We start from the raw sequence: 17,861 nt of genomic DNA on the forward strand, positions 1-17,861 counted from the left end.
CAGCAACGCTATCCCCTGTGCCACCCCTGTGAGATTGTCTTTGGCAAAAACAACTGCAAAACCATCTCCGGCTGAATTGGAGGTGATCTTAGGTAACGCATTGGGGATATCTGTGTCATTTATCACTGTATGGTTTCACTATATCTGACTGTGCCAAGAGTGTTGTTTCATAAAAAAAACAGTGGTTCTCTTGTGTCAAAGTTTCACTGTCTTCCTATAATAAATACTATGTAAATTCAAGTCATTCACTCAAATAGAGCTCCTGTTTCTGGTATTACTGTAAAAATGTTTAATATTAGCATTCTTACTGACTGATGTGGGTGGTGGCTATGACTTCATGTTCCTATTGAGACCTGCGGCCTTATTATTACCTGTATACTGTCTTTTTCTAATAAAACCATCTTTAATGAACAATCAACTGTTTTATTCTTTTCAAGCTATAATAAGGCCCTGCGAGTTTATATCTCTCAGATTGATGTGTTTTGATTTAAAAGCATGCAGACCTTCACTGAAGCACATAAAGTAATCAATCTTCAAAAAAATCTTTAATGACACATTGTGTGAAACAGCAGCTCCAAAGCTTGGGAAACAAATCCTTAAGATTAAATAAAAAGGCGGCTACAGTTCTTAAATTAGAGGGAACCTTTATTTCTACATTAAATTGATCATCCATTTAAAAGATAAAACTCTCAAACAGTAAACATAGTGTGCTTGTTCCAGCAAAACAAAGCAAAACAATTTGTTGGCCACATTTAATGATTAATGGCTATTTATAACTACTCACAGGTATACCACATAAAATTGAGAAACAGTTTGTTCTCAAGTAGACTATCTATGTTGAAAAGTGAAAACAAATTTCAAAGCCACTCTAAAAAATATCCAAATAGCACTCAATAGCTCACAATGCCAATATAAATCAATCAAAATAAGGATGTATTGCATGTAAAATCATTGAATGCTGCCAGACAATTCAGTAAGTATCACTGGGCATGTGTACTTTTTTTCTGACACTGAACCTGTAGTTTTGCTTGTTTTATGACAGCAAACTGAAGGAAATATAACTTACTGCTTCTGAAAAGTTAATATGAGTAGAGACTTGTGGCTTTAGCAATGAATTAGGTTATACAACCTTCTGCTGAATTTCTAAAGTCCAAAATACCTAAGTGTGTATGTTTTTTTTTTTATTTTGTTCTCAGTACAACCTAAAAGATGTGTTCTATATCTTTTTTATTGTTTTTTTTTGCACGTTTATATAAATATTTTACTGGAAATGTGGAGTGTCATGGAAACAGGCCATTGGCAGGTTGCTGTGATTTCAATGAAGATTTCGTCTGCAAAAGAAAAAATGTTGAACATAAAAGAACAGCACTGTGTTGTGAGAAATAACAGCCCAGCAGTCGGAGTCTGAGAATTCCTATAGTTTCACAAAAAAGCCCTCTTTTTCAATTAGGTCATGACATGGAAAAGTATTATCAAACTTTAAGCAATGCTTTTAAAAATGTAACTGCAGTAATGCAGGAAGTACTGTGGGAACCATTACATCTATGTTTGTTTCACCTTCATACATTTTATTTAATTTTGTATTTTTTTAATCATACAAAGATTCATAGTTTATTGTGTAAATAACACTATTATATTATTTCTCATCACCTGGGCATGTGCCATGTGTCTGACTGCATGAAAAGGATTAACACTACTCTCCCCTCCTCATCATCACACACACATACCTTCCCCATTAAGCTGAAATACAGTGTATCTCCTTAATTAATTAATGGAATGTCACATAATAAAACTTTAACAACGCAGTCACGTTTGACTCTTGCTTGAAATGCATCTTGCAAGAGAGAAAATGAAAAACCACTACACAGTACATATGTTGTGGCTTGGCTACGGCATCATTTATATGAGTATCTCCAAGTGTTTGCTAAATGGTTTAAAATAGTATTTTCTTTAAAACATCCTTTAAGAATTTACAGGACTATATCCTCTTTGTTCTATCAGTGAACAGTACCATAAAACTGCAAAGAGGTTGATGCAAATAAAGATGAAGTGAATTATCTTCTAAAACCTTGGAACAACATTGTCTATTTTTCTAAATGTGTTGTTCATTTTTCATGGGTTTCCAAGTGCCTCTGCAAGCATTTTTAAATTCTAAACAAATGCCATCAAAGATTATGGGTATTTGTTTTGATTATGGTTTCTCTTGGCTCTGCATATAAAATATTGAAACTTCCATTTGAATACTTTTCTGTGAACTACTGACTTCAGGACGTTTGTAGGGAAAACATTTCAGTCTCTACTCATTATAAAATGCTAGAATGTAGATCTTGAGGAATACTTAAATTGTGCCTCCTATGCACCAAAGGTCCATGAAGATCTTTTTTTCTGTTTTTGAGATAACTGTACCAACTCTGGGATGAAGGCTCTACAAAAAAGAACTTTGCTGATCCCTGGGAAAAAATCTGTTTCTTGTTGCAAGAGAGATTGAGTTTCAGTGTTCAATTACACCTTTTTTATGCAGTAGCTGTGGTATTATCTGAAGGCTACAAATTTGTCAGCTACCAAAGGCTTACTACAAAGGTCATAGACTAGATGTAAGACTGCTTCATTTTTATATAAGAATTTCATTGCCTTAATTTGAGTTCTGCATGTTTTTTTTTTTACTCTTTTGTTTGATGCTGCAACAGTGAAACTACAATATGAGGGCACATGTGGGAATTATGAGCACATGCATTAATAATGAAAATTGGAAGCTACTCTGCTCACAGTTGTGAATTTCATTAATAAAACCCACTTCCTTTCTTTACTGTTGAACATTATTCCCTGAGATTCTTTAGAACTTGACTGGATGAGTTCCCCGTATTGTTAACAGCTCCTGTAGTTTACCTTTTTAATAAGCTAATATCAATTTGCATTGTATCCTTTCTAATTCTCTAGTGTTTTTGTTGTATTAACAGCAAAGAATCTAAAAGGAGTGATAAAAATATCAGCAATATTTAAACCTAAAATGCGGTGAAGGTAAAAACTGCTTTTGATAGTGTATATTAATTGCTATAATTATTACAGTATTACAGTTAATCTTAAATCAAAGAAACTGCAGAATACCTATTCCATTGTTTTGGCACTTGGTGAAACAGTTTGCTCAGCCTCCTTTAGTATCCCATCGATTGGCATCTCCTGTGAGATAGAAAGAATGCTATCTTGTTGAAATACAGTTTTCCCAATGTGGTGTGACATAATCCAGACCGCTACCTGTTTAGTACTTTCTTACAATTGGTTTTTGTTGACTGATCTCCTCTTGGACTGGTTTGGCAGTAGGGAATGCCTGTGGAGATACACCAACAAACAGTATTAAAAAGGGGAAGGAAGGGCTGCCAGCCCTTGTTTGCTATAAGATTCCTTTCCTACATCATTAATATCCTGTCAATTACTGGGACCAGACAGGTATGATCATGAATTAAGGTCTGGATTCAAGTGCATCTGACAAGAAAATGTTTTTTTTTCTGCACACACACGTTTCCTAATACTGTACTTTTAGGTTTTATAAAACTTGCCAATAACTGAAAAGCTACCAACTGAGCTTTATACAGTACTGAATACAGGGCTGAATACAGTGTTGACACACTGGAAGATTTCATATTTTAATGATACAAGGTTTTAAAATACATTTTAATAGTTTGTCCTCTTGCATGACAAGACCCATACAACTAAATCTAGCAAATCTATTTGTAATGGTATTCCTTCTGGCTGAAGGATTGAGTTGTTTGTCCACTTTCTTGTTCAAAAGCGCAGCTTGTGACAAACTCCAGAGTATAAGAAACCTTTGACAAGCTGGATCTAGTTTCTTATCTTCCTTCAGATTTTGCATGAGAGAAGGCTTAAGCTGAAAAACCTTCAGAGGTGTCTGAAGGACTTTTGCACAGAAATGTAACTCAATCCATAAAAGATGTGCTTTAAACCGGACTTGATATTTGAATATCTCCAGTTGTGACTAAATGGGTAACTGATATACTGTAATGTTTTTTTTTCTGAATGTCATATAATTTCACTCATGTTTCATGTCTCTTCTGGTGCTGTGCACTAACTAGAGTGTCTAGTTATACAAGCATTAACTTCTGAAAGAATATTCAAGGCAGGAATGTTGAGAGCATTGTGCAGCTGTGATTATTCCCCCTGTACATTTCTCATGATTGTTTTTATCAAAACATTCTGGGCAATGTTGTTGTTAGATTGAGCTCACCTAACAGCCCTGTTGTTGCACATAACAAGGTATTCAACAGAAAACATCAGAAAATGCCACACACAATGAATGCAATATCACAGAAGAGATGGAAAAGTTTCTTTAAAATTACTGAAAAATAACAGCGTTTGGTATGAGTGGATAAATCCTGTCAGACTGAATATATTTTGACCTAAATTTCTAGCCTTCAGTTAAAAAGTCATTTTATCATTTGGAATTGACAGTTATTTATTGCTCGTTACATGCATCCACCTTCTTCTAAGGAATATTTTGCCGTCTCTCCTGATGAAATTTCCATTCTCCTGCACTAGTTATCAAAAATGGCTTAGAGAAACAATTTCTGACAACCAAACCACGCCTCACTCACACTGCTCATGAAAATGAATGTCCCCTGAATTTCAAATATTTACATTTCAGCTTTAAAGAGATCTTGTTGGGATAGATGGAAACAGATCATAGACATACAGTAAGCGGTGAAAGGATGGGATTCAGGATAGGTTTTGCCCCCAGCAGGTCACCAAGCCCAAATGGCAAAGAAGTAAATGAACATATTCAAGAGGAAAGAGTAAAGTGGAAACGCCACTCTTTCAGTGTTTGCTTCACGTTCTTCTGCTCCAAAAGACAGTAGTTCTGAAACGGCAGAGAAACTGTGGAGCCGATTATCTTACATTGGCAGTTGTGCTGATTTGACTATGATGGGAAATTGAGAATGGAAGGGAACTCCTGCAGAGATGACAAAGAGCCCACTGATAATTGTATAATACTCTTCTCCTTTCCCAACAGAGGAAAGACATGATTAATAACACCATAGATGACTTCCTGCTGATAAATTAGAACTTAGTTGATTGTTTAGTTTGTGCATCTTACCTTAGGGCTTTGGGAAGCAAGCTGCTGTGGCACAACAGGTGATGCATTTCCAAACTGCAACATCTACAAAAAACAAAGCACAGCGAACACAGAGAGATTCATTTTATTGCCAAATCTGGCTTGGATAGTTTGTTTTAATGGCTCAGGTAGAAAGATGGCATGGTGGTTTCTTTTGCTGCCTCACAGCTCTTGCTTCCTGGGTTCAATTCACTTTTCTGATTTTTTTTTCAGGTGCTCAGGATATTTGTCTACATCTTGTTCTTGCACGGGTGTGATTAAGCTTGTTTGGGATAGAAAGAGATGCAATTTGGCAAGGGGGGAGGGTTGTGAAGTTCAAGTCTTTATATGTGGGAAGATTTTGCTACAGGAAAGACACTTTCTTCAAGTCATAGTGAGTGTTAGTGTGCTCAAGCCTTGTGATCTACAAGTCAAAGCCTCTCACACCAGGTCTGTGTCATGAAAGTATCATTGGGGTGGGGCTAAGATTAGTTAGCCATAACTTTCCCAGCTACTCTATGTAGGAAACATTAGATCCTCCAGCTTCCAGGCAACTGTAGGATTGCAGTGGATTTCAGTGAGAGACAAGCTGCTCATCCAGTTACTGCTAACTCTCTTGTAGTGCACTGTGGTGCCTGAATCCTATCAAATAACAAACACTTTGCAGGTAGGAACATTGGCAAAGTATTTGGATATATAAAGAAAAGTGAAAAAAATACAAATGAAAGTCTTCTCTTACCGGGTTCTGTGATCCAAATCCAAATGGATACAGCTACAGAAAAAGAAGTACATTAGTAGATTGATATAATGGTTTGTTTGCACTGTGTAATGTGTCTTACAGGTATTTGACAACAATTGGGATATTTCTTAATTTGTTAGTAGTGTTTCGCCTCTGATGAATGGCGTACTGTATAATGGTCCACATTTTCTCTGCGGGCAACTTACTACCAATGAAGCCAATGAATTCGATGGGCAATTCGCCCACCGCTTGCCTGCAGGGAAAATTGGTCCCTAAACATTCAAAACAAAAAGAGATGAAAAATACTTACAATTTCAATACTGCGTGCACCAGGAGGCTGAGGAATTTTGTGCTTCAGAAATCCCTGTGATGGAAAAATCTAAGGAGGAGAAACATGGATTTAGTGGCAGACTAAACCTACTACCACAGGGGCAGTGAGCCTCATTTTACATCTGAAGCAGCTATGGTGTAGCCGGTGGAGCTGGCATTTATGGACCTCTTTATGCACAAATGCATCCATCCACTTCCTAACCACTTTATCCAATCCAGGGTCACGGGAGAGCCAGAGTCTATCCTGGCAAGCAACTGGCGTAAGGTAGGATACACCATGGAGGGGATGCCAGTTCATCACAGGGCACACACAGGCACAAACACAAAAACTCAGTTTTCCCAGAAGCCAACCTTTGGACCCTGAGAGAAAACCAGAGCACCCAAAGGAAACCTACGTGAACACAAGGAAGACATACAAACTCCAAGCGGGTACCCCCCCAGGAACTGAACCCAGGGCCTCCGCTCTGCAATTTGATGTAAATTCATGGGACTCGCTAGCCTGTGAATGAGTAAAATAAAGGTGCACAAGGCTTACTGATCCAGGATATTGGGGATGTCCCTGATGCTGGCCTGGGAATCCATATGGAACCAACTGCACAACAAAACAATGTAGGTTAGAAATCCAGCAGTGCCAGTGGGAAGAGTTGGGATTCTTCAGTTTTTAAATGATTTTCTATTGCTATGTAGATGGCAGGACAATTTAAGAGGAAACAAAACTTCATACGAGATATACTGTATCTCTTGTGACTGTCAAGACAAGAACAGGAGTTGAATGCAACAGCCTTCCTTGGTACAATATGTACTGTAATAGTCATGATGGTGCATTTCCCAAAGAATCATGCGAGCAATAAATGTCTGTAACAGTATTTGACAACGGAAGCTGTGATGAATCTTACAAGCTCTACGCTGGCGTGTTGGGGCATTGCGGGATGCTGAGGAGTCAGGGGTGCAGCAGCCGGGGCATCACTCTGCTAGGGGAACAAAACACATAAGTGTTCACATTTTACTTTCAACTGTAGATAAGCAGTAAGTTTAGGAAGATGACAGATGTACTGCAGAATTTGCTTTGCTTTTGTCCTTTTCTTCTCAGGGCCCAAGCTGAGGTACAATCTCAACTTGTTTAGTATTGATATTTCCAGACTACAGTGTAGCTCTTGTTATTAATCACTAAGGAATGAAACACAGAAGTGACATAACCAGGAAGTGTAGGCAGACTGCCGCTCAGGCATTAGGTAACACTTGTATTCCCTTTCATACCAATGACACATGTACAGTATATACTCGACTGGACCCATTTTATCATCAGGTATGACTGTGTTGTACAGTAGCTTGGTTTTCATAAAATCCATCTAGTTGAGTATTTTTCTTCTTTATTTGGATAAAACTAAATGTATTCTCTTAAAAAAAAACTTCTACTTTAGTGATGATCATTACAATTTTACTATACAGTATGTAAGGTAACGTTTGGGCAAAGCATAGGTTGTACATACAGTACATGTATATAGGCATCTGGATGAACAGTGCTCTACATTTCAAGTATTTAGAAGTCACAAGCTAAAGTTAGGTCTATTGCTGTTTGTTTTTCCATCACAGCAAATATTATGTGTTGCTCTTGGTATACACATGTTGCACTTGTCCACACTCCACATCGTGGATAACAATGCTGTTAACCAAATGAATTTTAAAGCTGTTATTTTGATGTCTTCTACAATTCATAAGATTAATTACTGGTGCCCTCTTTCACACTCATCTATGTAATATTTATTCTTTGATTTTTTGTCCCTCCCTGCGTAGTAGATGGATGCTTCAGTGGTTTCAGTTAATTTAAAGATCTTTATTTTTTAGATAACATCTTCTTATCTTAATAATTAATTTCCGTTCTCTGCCATCCTACAATTTAAGATGCAATACCTTTATCACACTAAACCTTCCAATATTTTGAAGTTCCTGATTATAAGAGATTTTAATTTTCTTCTGTCAGTAACTGAAACAATATGCAGAATAAAGGACACCTACTGTATCCACCTTTATATATTGTATGAGGCCATTTTCACTTGAATGGTTAAATATTTTCTGTCTGGCACTTGCATTTATAAACACTGCCAAGTTTTGTTCTATTATTTGCAATTTCTCGATTGCCATTTTCTTTATTTCACTGCTTTGTTCTCTGAGTCACAGTGTTGGTAGTCTCTTGGCCAATATTCGCCTACAGTAAGAATTAGGTCTCAACTGACATGTTAAAAATAATGCTAAGGCTCCACTGGCCAAACAAATAACACACCTGTATGTTACCCATCTGTCAAGTTGTGCATAAGTGATATTCATCTTTTAGAGCAGTTACAATATTACAGCTTTAAATCATGAATAAAAAAGATCTTGCAGACTTACTGGTCCATACTGCTGAGGATATCCAGCTGTTTGGCCTGGGTATGAATATGGGTAGAGCTGTGTTGGAGAAGACAGAAAAACTGTTGTCAATGAAGCAGTTTCCAGTCTGGCACTACTGATTCTCTTATTCCGCTTTGCTTTGTTATGTGCATGGCAAATAGCCCACTGGGAGCTTTTCATATTATATTCTTGCATGTTGTGCATCACACCTTTTAAAAGATCAGTTCTCTTTTACTGCTACTTCTTAAATTTGACAATCTTGCAAATGTAAAAGTGCTTCAGGAAGGGTTGATGAAAGATGATTGACTGATAAAAGATTGTTGAGAAATACAACACATTTCTAAGGCTGGGAAGGCTGGGCTTACATGCATTGCAGTAAGCAATATGCCCCCATAGTACTTCCACTCAGTCAGCTTTAGAAGTTCTTTGGCATAGCTACAGTATTTGTTACTATGTCAAATAGAAATTTACATATAAATAGTAGGGAGACAAATAATAGGCACAACATACAAAATATATTAATTAATCTTAATAGAATAAAAAAATACAATCTTCTTTGGAAAAAAAGATTAACTCTACAGCTGATACTGTTTGCATCCCCTAGTTCTGTTATTTTCCCACTGGATTCAAATCAAGTTTTGTTTTGGTTACAATATTTGCAAATATCTGACTTGACATCAGGGTCAATGAAGCAATATAGATTTTGACATGTTGTTTTTTGTACTTTTATGCTATTTTCCAGATTCATACTTCTTATGTCTGTTAAATTTTAATTTAGGAAAAAAGACAGATCATGATACTCAAATCTTGCAGAGCTCAGTTAACCTTTAGAAAAGGTTTGTCTTGGTATGGATGACATGTTTGGATGTTACAGATAATCCATTTACTGTTGCATTAGAAACTAACAAAATGTTATGATATGAATGGGGCTTCATTTCAGAGTTGTAAGAGTATGTAATTTCCAGAACACTAAATAATTATGTCCCCGATCTTTAATTTTTAAAGATCTTTGCTTATCATGCACAGCTTTGATGTGTATTCCATGCATTAAGAATTAAAAGTCATAATGTTTTCTACAACCACTTTTACACTTTTTTCTACTACTTTTACATGTTGGTTTGAAATTTAAGAGAATGTTAAAGGATTTGTGAATATAGTGTATTCTGTATAGTGACTTTGAGAGTTTCAATAACTGATTGTAAATCTGGCATCTATGAATTCCAGAACTATAAAAATACCATTTGTATTAATTATTATTTTAAAAAGGTTTCTTGTGATACTGTAGCACCAGTTGTCCGCCGACAGAAAATAAATAACAATCTTACACTACATTCTCAGCAACATCCAATATTTTAACACCCTTTTTCTTATTTCATGTTTGCTACAGTATCTCCTCTAAAAAACTGCAGGAACATGAGCAATGTATGTTATAACAATATTGTACATAGGGCTAAGCACTGAAGAACAGTGGGTCAACGCAATGCTACCCATTGAAATGGAAAAAAAGGTATTTCTACAATTAAACCTTGCATTAACTTAACTTTGCCATGGTTTGAATCCTGCATTACCGTACGCCTGTTAGCTTTGCTGTCAATTTTACTGTGCTTTACTAAACTTAATTTGCCCACAGTATACCACAATTCTAAAGAGCTTTGGATGCCGTTACTCCTAACATTTCAATCTGTACCCCTCACTGGAACAACCATAAAAAGGTGAAAATGTGCAATTCACTCCTAACCCTAACAATTCCTTAACATTTTCTAGATAAATTCACTTTTGCAATGGTCTCAGCATCATAAAACCATCCACAGCCTGTTTTTAACTTCTACTTTTCCATATGGCTTTTACTGTACTCTGCTGGCCAGCTTGATGGCCCTCTGTCACTTTCCGAACTGGGTGATGAAAAACACGGTTCCTAAAAAGGGGACTTACCATCTCAATGCTCACATGGCCTGGGAGCTGAGGTGAAGGGTGGGCTCCTGCTGGGTGGTTCTGTGTGTGAAGAAAATACTAAATGGAGCATGAATGCCTTCCCTTATAACATGCATTTCAGTAATGCTTAGATGGGAGCTTGTTTAAAATAATAGTTAAAAGTTAAAGTATTTGTTTTCGATATGTATTGAGTATCAGCCTTTGAGCATGATGTGCACGCTCTCCTTCTGCTTCTGATAAATCTGCATTTTTATTGCTTTTCTTGTACTGTAGCCTTGATTAGATTTTTGTTTTATTATGCTTCATATAGATTTATGAGCTCTCTATAAAGCCTTCTTGAAATTGACTTTGTATGGAGCTCTTTGTTCATAGTCTGTTAGTTTTGTATAATGTTTGTTTGCTTTCAATTTACTGATTACTTGACAGTGGTTCTAATAACTCCGCAAAGGTAATAGCTATATTAAACTTTTGCTGCGCTTTTCTAGAACATACTGTAAAGGCTTTTTCAAACACATTGAAAAGTGAATACATTTCTGAAGTGCAAGCAGCAAAGCTTGTCACAGTTAACATTGCATTGTTCGTAAAGGCAGTTTATTTTAAGTAATGATTGCGGCTAATACTGATGATGTATAAGATATTTATTGGCATTGCTGCTCACTGGAAACCGTTATGTAAATGAAGTGGTAAATAACGTACATCTTTTTAAAATCACTTTCAGTTGGTGCATTTTTTCTTTCAACTGAATTCCAATTCCTGTATAGTCCTGGCAGCAGTGTGGTTTTGACCCGCATGTTTGGAATTCCTTTACCAACATACTTAACATAATACCAACATATACCAACATAATTCTTGTTCTTCACTTGATCCATATCTAATATCCAAACTAAGCTGGGGTTTAGCTCTCTGTTTATATTTTTAACGGAGCTAGTCCTGACAGGGGGAATTCATGAGGAAGGGACCAGCCTCCTGTTCCTTTTGGAAAGGGAAATTTACTATAGCCAGTCAGCCTACCAACTTGTCTCAGAGCACCTAAAGGAAATCCACACAAACATAATTCATATTGAAGGCACCCCAATGTGGAATCAATATGGAGCTGTGGAGTAGCTGTGCTAATTGACACACTTCGATAGCTCCCATAGAATACAGTATATCCATCTATTGATTATCAATGGTTTAACGGATTAAAGACATTATAGTACAGTATGTGTACCACTATTACCGTCACACTGAGTTGATATTTTCAAATAACAGGAATGAATACTCACTGAAATTGGCATCTGTGGCATGGGGAACTGTTGTCCTTGAAAGCCGTAAGGCATGAGCTGTGTGACAGAAAAACAAATGCTGTACTATACTTCGGTAGTTCTATAGTTCTGTAATAAATTAAAGAAGCTGAAACATATTTAAAAAATGAAACCTTGAGGCTTTTACCAAACCTTGAATCATCAAAATTCACCAATGAAATCCTTAAGATCAGGAAATGGCATCCATTGACATGGCTACTATAACTCAACTAACAACAATGAGAGTCTGTTTCATGAGGCTCAAAGAAATACATGTGAGGAATGTTTCCTGTCACTGTTCCAAGAATGTAATTAGTTTAGCCAAAATGTTTTTTTATTCATTTCTAAGGTATTAGGAAGGATACACTTAGTCACATAAGAATAACTTGATGAGTAGGTTTAAAATAAATAATGTAATAAATAATATGATACATTTTTATAATTTGCAGAAACGTCCAATGTAAATAAACAGGTTGAATGACAGTCTGGAAAGCTTTAGTAACACCTATTAAAATCATCGGGTACCTTTTCCGTCAAGAAAATTGTGTTGTTATTTGACGGGGAAAAAAAAATGTCACAATGACTTGAGGTTTGACAAGTCAAGGCAATAATTTTCAAAATGTTTCTTAAAGGTTTCTTTTTGTTTAATGAAAATAAATAATATTCTATAGGTCTCAGTGAATAGTAATTTGCCACTATTCCTGGCAACAGCCCTGATCTAATTGTGGAATAACAAAGCACAAGACAGGACTAAACCCTGGACAAGACCCCAGTCACCAGGACACATGCATGGACACAAGCACACAGGGACTCAAGTAAACCGAGCCATTATGTCTTTGATAGAGTATGTAGAGGGAACTTAGAGTACCCGGGGACAACCCTCACAGGCAAAAGGAGATAGTGCAAAGTCCATACGGGTGACACCCTGGACAGAATCAGATTCAGGACCCGAGAGCTGTGAGCCAGTAATGCTGACCATACTGCTCACAATGAATTTTTCCAGAGGAGAGAATATAAAATGCTTACTATTTCAATGCTAGCAGGCCCGTTCTCGGCTGGCTGTTGGGCTGTATCTTGCGCAGCAGGATCTGGGCTGTTGTGCTGTAAAAGACACAAGGAATAACATTAGCTACTGCTCTGTGTTGAACACACAATTGGCTGTTGCTCAGATTTGGTTGTTATCTTCAGGAAGCATGACTGCCTTGATGGTCAGTGAGGCTCTGTTGCCTTACTGTTTGAATACATTTTTATCATATATTTGAACATTCTTTGTATTTTATACCATATTTGTAATCAACAATTGCTTCTTGGCTCTACAGTAGTACTCTTCCTAAAGAATGGGAAAGTGTGGTAGATAGAAGTAAAAGAATCCTATCTAACTAATATTGATTCTTGTGGTGGGATTCTGCCAAACATGTATCACAAATTGGGAACCCTTTCAGAGTTACAGCTACTGTAGTTACATGACTCACGCTTGAACCCGAGTTCATGTCTGAGTTCTAGTTGAGTCAATCAAAAGCTCCCCCTCAACTTTCTTTCCCTTCACTCAATCCTTCAGGTTACTTCAACTGACAAGCAATCTCATGTACTGTGTGCCCTTGGGCAGAACTGAAGCTCTTTCGTAATTGCATCACAAATATTTGGATTCAAACATCAAAAAAACACTTCATGCTTGTATCAGATTATGTTCTCCCTCACTGAAAAATATTAACACAGGATAAAAAAATAAACAATATATGCTAATATTTCTTGCACTACTGTGATAAAGCTGAAATCAATTTCCTATGCACAGAGGCAGCCCTGAGACGTGTGCTTCTGTTGGAAGCATATGGGCTGTAGTCTGGTAATGTGTGCCTCTCCTGCTTTGAAACCAGTGGAGGAGAAAGAAACAGAATATTACAAAAAAATTAAGAAAACAGCTTACAGCCTCATTGCTTGCTTTGCCAGGTGCCTGCAGCTTCTTTTGTTTTACATATCCTTGAGGAAACATCTAGAATAAAGAAGAGGATATCCATACTACCAACACTTATGACATGTCCTGATCTAATAAACAGAATCTGAGATGCAAGTTTATTGATTACATTGAGGTGGAAAAACTCCTGCAGAGAGGCATCTGCCCTCTTCCTTTGAAAATATGTTTTATAGCCTTTTGCTTAATCTGTTAGGCTTTGTGCACATGCTAGAAGCAGTGTGTCCTGTATCTGATCTCCAATAATATTTAAAATTATGCTACTGTACATGAACTACAATATATTCCTACTATATGTTGTACATTGAATATATATTTCTACTTACTACTCTAAAGCAAAACCACATTTCAGTGTTAAACAGCAGGAAAGCAGCATTTGTGAACTTACTTGTCCCAGCTGTGTCGGGACGCCAGATTGCTGGGTGGGGAATCCATAAGGCACCAGCTGGAAAAAGAATTAGATCGGAACGTTCTCTCACACCTGCGTATTTTACATGAACCTAGCAGTTGATCACACTCAGCCTAAAAAGCTAATGATGTCTTTCTGTATTTGTTTATTTTCTTCTATTTGCAACAACTCTTGTTTCTTAGGGCATGTTAATCATCATTGTAAAAATAATTATCAAACTTTTTGTTTTCTATTTGTTAAAATGACTGTAGATTTATTATTAAAATAATATTAAAGTAATATTAAAGTATCAGTAACATGCACTTGCATGATAAAATCTGCTGTTCCCTTCTCATGTTTTTGATAACATTTAAAAAAAACATAGTGCAATCAGTAACCGCTGCTGAAATTGGGGTTGATAGTGCCCATTATCTGATACTTGCCATCTGAAATGCAAAAAATGTTTGAGATATTCAGAATCTATTACAAATTTCTTGCCAGTTTTAATGTAGATTTGCTATGTGGATTGTGACAAAAATGTCTCAATCATCCCACCTACTGTAAGTGCTATTCATCTGGGAAACCCCAAAATTCTGTAAGAATCAAAACTTCCATCTTAGAAAAAAATAGTATTTTCTAAGATGTAAGTTTCTCCAAAAATATTTTATATTGATCCCTTCTGTAAAAGCTGAAAATCTATGAAAGCTTTAGGCCACAAGTAATCAAAACAATGTTCTATTTCCTATACAAAATGTCTCAACTGATCCTGAAAAATACCTCTATCAAATCAATCACCTGTCCCAGCACCCTTTCTTACTTGGTAATCCTATTCATCTGTTTACTAGCAATTTGAAACTCTCAAGTAATTTCCTTTATATTGAACGCCTTTCCAATTTTAAATGTGAAATGTGGCCCTTGTGTTCAATTATTTCTTTTGAGAAGAGTCATCACCATGATCAACTCCTGATAACATGGAAAATGAATAATAAATCTACAAATTTCTAAAATTATTTGTGTTGTGTGTGATGTGAGGATTAAAGATCAGAAGCTTACAAATTCTATGCTGGCGTGTCCTGGAAGTCCATTTTGCTGGGGGGATGATGGATTGAGTTGCTAAAGGGTGAAAAAAGGAAATTAGATTTCAGGCTTTTGAGTTCACATCCCCTCCTAGTACTAAAGATTATAAACAAATATTATGGCAGTATTCAGTCATCAAATGACATTCAATAGAGGAGCTAACATTTCAGTTCCATGCCATTTTACTAGGTTTCACTTACAGTATTTTGCCAAAATTAGTGTTAATTCTATACTACATTATAAGATTTAGCATGAATTTAAAGATTTTTCTGCTGTTCTCTTCCATTCATGTTAGAGCTGTTTGCCGCTTGATTGTTATTTATCAACACTTTATCTTTCGAGTTGATCAGGTATATACAGTATATATATATATTCCACTCACTATTCCAGGATGCTGTGGGCTAGCAAATGCTTGACCATGGATTCCATATGGGAGAAACTGAAACAAAGAAATCTCACTGTAATCACTTTGTTCTCTGCATTATGCTGGTCCGACATTTCTTTGATTGTTTTTATTTCATTTTGTATATTTTGCAGAACTAATCTTGTAAAGCAATATGTCAGGCCTGAGACTACAGGTATTCCAGGGGGTACACATTATACAGAAATGTCTGTGGAATTATGGAGATAAGTCATTAATATACAGTAGGGAATTTAGCAAGTCATTATAGGGAATTCTGCCAACACTTGGTAAGTCTACTTACCAACTAAAATATTTTCATGTTTTGATCAAGGTTCTTTTTTTATATTTATAAATTTTAGTCACATATGCCAGATTTAGTGTTTTCTTTTCGTACTGCTACCAAGAGTGAAAACTGAGTAGACAGAGAGATACTGACACACAAAAATGCTCCGCTTACACTGTAACTGTTTGAAAGATAATTCACTCAAGTCAAAACTGAACTCACCTGGAGCCCCTTTATAAGTTATAATAGCAGATTTTATAAGCAGGTGCAATAAATACAGCAGCTTTAGGAACTTTCTGTCAGTGTGGATTTGTTTTATCAACTTAGTCAACTAAAACAATTTGCTGCAATAACAAGCCATGATTAACTTATAGTTTGTAATGTGGTTTAACCCATCTCCAAAGCAGAATTTGCCATTTTAAAGAGCTGAAAATGCCCAAAGAAACACTTACTATTTCTATACTGGCAGGGCCAGCCCCTTGTTGCTGAGGTGCCTGTAAACATGAAATAGGAAATTCACCCACTGTGACTGTAGAACGAGCAAGACTTTTTAGCAAGAAAAAAGCTGAGCTAGAAAATGACAACATCTGTACTGTTTGTGTCCTTAAGCAATTTTAATTATTCTGCCAAAATAGTAGCTAAAAGATAATGACAAGGGATACTAGTGGGCATGTCTGTCAGCATGATATACTGTAATATTCTGAAGAACAGACATGCTTTTTGGCCTGTACTACACTGACATATTTACTCATTGTTTCTCCTTAAACTCTTCTGCAGGGCAATATTTTAAAAGTGTATGTTTGCCTTTCACTGAAAATGAACTTTATGAACTGGAATGTCTGAATGGCAAGTTAGTTAAATAACCTTTTACATTAAGGTGGACATAAAACAAAAGTATTAAATATCAGTATATTATCCTTATTTGGCATGCAGCAATCATTTTCATTAATTATGAAATTTTCTAGAGAAAAAGATCTAGTCTCAAGCCTCAAATGTACTGTAAATACTTACAGGTGCTTGAAGGCTTAAGCCAAGAAGGCAGGTGAATAAAATAAGCATCTTCATTTTGGAATGAAAGTCTGGGAATAAAAAGAAAAAAAACTTCATTTTATGTAGTTAAATAAAAAAATAAAGCTGGCTCAGATGCTTAAAGTTTTTTCTTAAGTTCCATAAGAAACTTCAAATGTTTTTGTCAAAAAATGACAATTATCAAGGAAAAGCAAATGTATACTCGTTACCTCCCTCTGCATATCCTATATACAGTATCTGCCTTCAGGAACTAATGTAAGCTTAAATATAGAGTGAAGTCTCAGAAAACAGCTCCAAAGAATCATAACTATTGTATTTCACCTCCATTGTAATTCATAAATCAGATATTCAATATAATTCTGAAATGTAGTAGACCTCAGATAAAAAATGAAAGTCAAATCAAGGTATGTGAAGCACATTAAGCAAACTACTGCTACTGTAATCTTTGAAAGCCACTCTGATTCCTGAGAAATGAACTAGGTGTAGGAAATCATCCTCACCAGTTGAGTAAAATGAAAAATAAAATAAAATTTTAGTAGGAATGTCAAAAAACACATTACCTTATCCGATGCAAGAGAGCATGAACTGTATCCCATAGCTAGAAATGTTCGAATTTATACCCTGTGTTAATCTGAAACCAGCCAACCAGCTTTTACACTGGCCATGGAAATATCTATACTTATAGATTTAAGAGATAACTAGAGGTTTTGACATTTGGCGTGGCCACTTAATTATGGCTTATAAGCCATATGAAAACTGTTCAAAATTGTTACTTATTAACAGCAACAATTTATTTTATTCAAGCAGTAGAGTATGTTTCATCATCAGCAGCATTTAAAGTTCTACAATTTTAGCAAATAAAATGCAGACAGCTGTTGCTTATTTCTTATTTGTTCATTTTTTAGTCCAGCGACACTCGATTTGCAGGTTAAAAAT

The 17,861-nt window shown here is 36.0% G+C and overlaps 1 protein-coding gene across 1 annotated transcript; it reads right to left on the reverse strand.

Annotated features, from left to right (window-relative positions):
* Positions 1–565: 565 nt before the first annotated feature.
* On the reverse strand, positions 566–17,504 carry LOC107079918 (calcium-binding protein P-like). The gene is made up of 19 exons (XM_015367389.2): positions 17,486–17,504; positions 16,908–16,975; positions 16,349–16,390; positions 15,593–15,649; positions 15,187–15,246; positions 14,134–14,190; positions 13,701–13,766; positions 12,803–12,877; positions 11,759–11,815; positions 10,494–10,553; positions 8,562–8,618; positions 7,070–7,144; positions 6,709–6,765; positions 6,154–6,222; positions 5,844–5,876; positions 5,108–5,170; positions 3,272–3,325; positions 3,106–3,177; positions 566–1,331 (listed from the first exon to the last, which is right to left on the reverse strand). Exons 2-18 carry the CDS (start codon positions 16,959–16,961, stop codon positions 3,106–3,108), a joined length of 1,008 nt encoding a protein of 335 aa, XP_015222875.1. The 5' UTR covers positions 16,962–16,975; positions 17,486–17,504; the 3' UTR covers positions 566–1,331.
* Between the last annotated feature and the right edge of the window lie 357 nt (positions 17,505–17,861).

This window comes from Lepisosteus oculatus, chromosome 26, assembly GCF_040954835.1.
Source record: "Lepisosteus oculatus isolate fLepOcu1 chromosome 26, fLepOcu1.hap2, whole genome shotgun sequence".
NCBI lineage: Eukaryota > Metazoa > Chordata > Actinopteri > Semionotiformes > Lepisosteidae > Lepisosteus > Lepisosteus oculatus.

What these genes read in the sequence shown, in the direction of transcription:
- LOC107079918 (XM_015367389.2), bottom strand. Translation starts at nt 16,961, where the DNA reads ATGAAGATGCTTATTTTATTCACCTGCCTTCTTGGCTTAAGCCTTCAA. An exon ending in AACACGCCAGCGTAGAGCTT is followed by an intron (nt 6,766 to 7,069) that starts GTAAGATTCATC and finishes TTTGTTGTGCAG; the next exon opens with TTGGTTCCATATGGATTCCC. An exon ending in ATCCCCAATATCCTGGATCA is followed by an intron (nt 6,223 to 6,708) that starts GTAAGCCTTGTG and finishes TCTCCTCCTTAG; the next exon opens with ATTTTTCCATCACAGGGATT.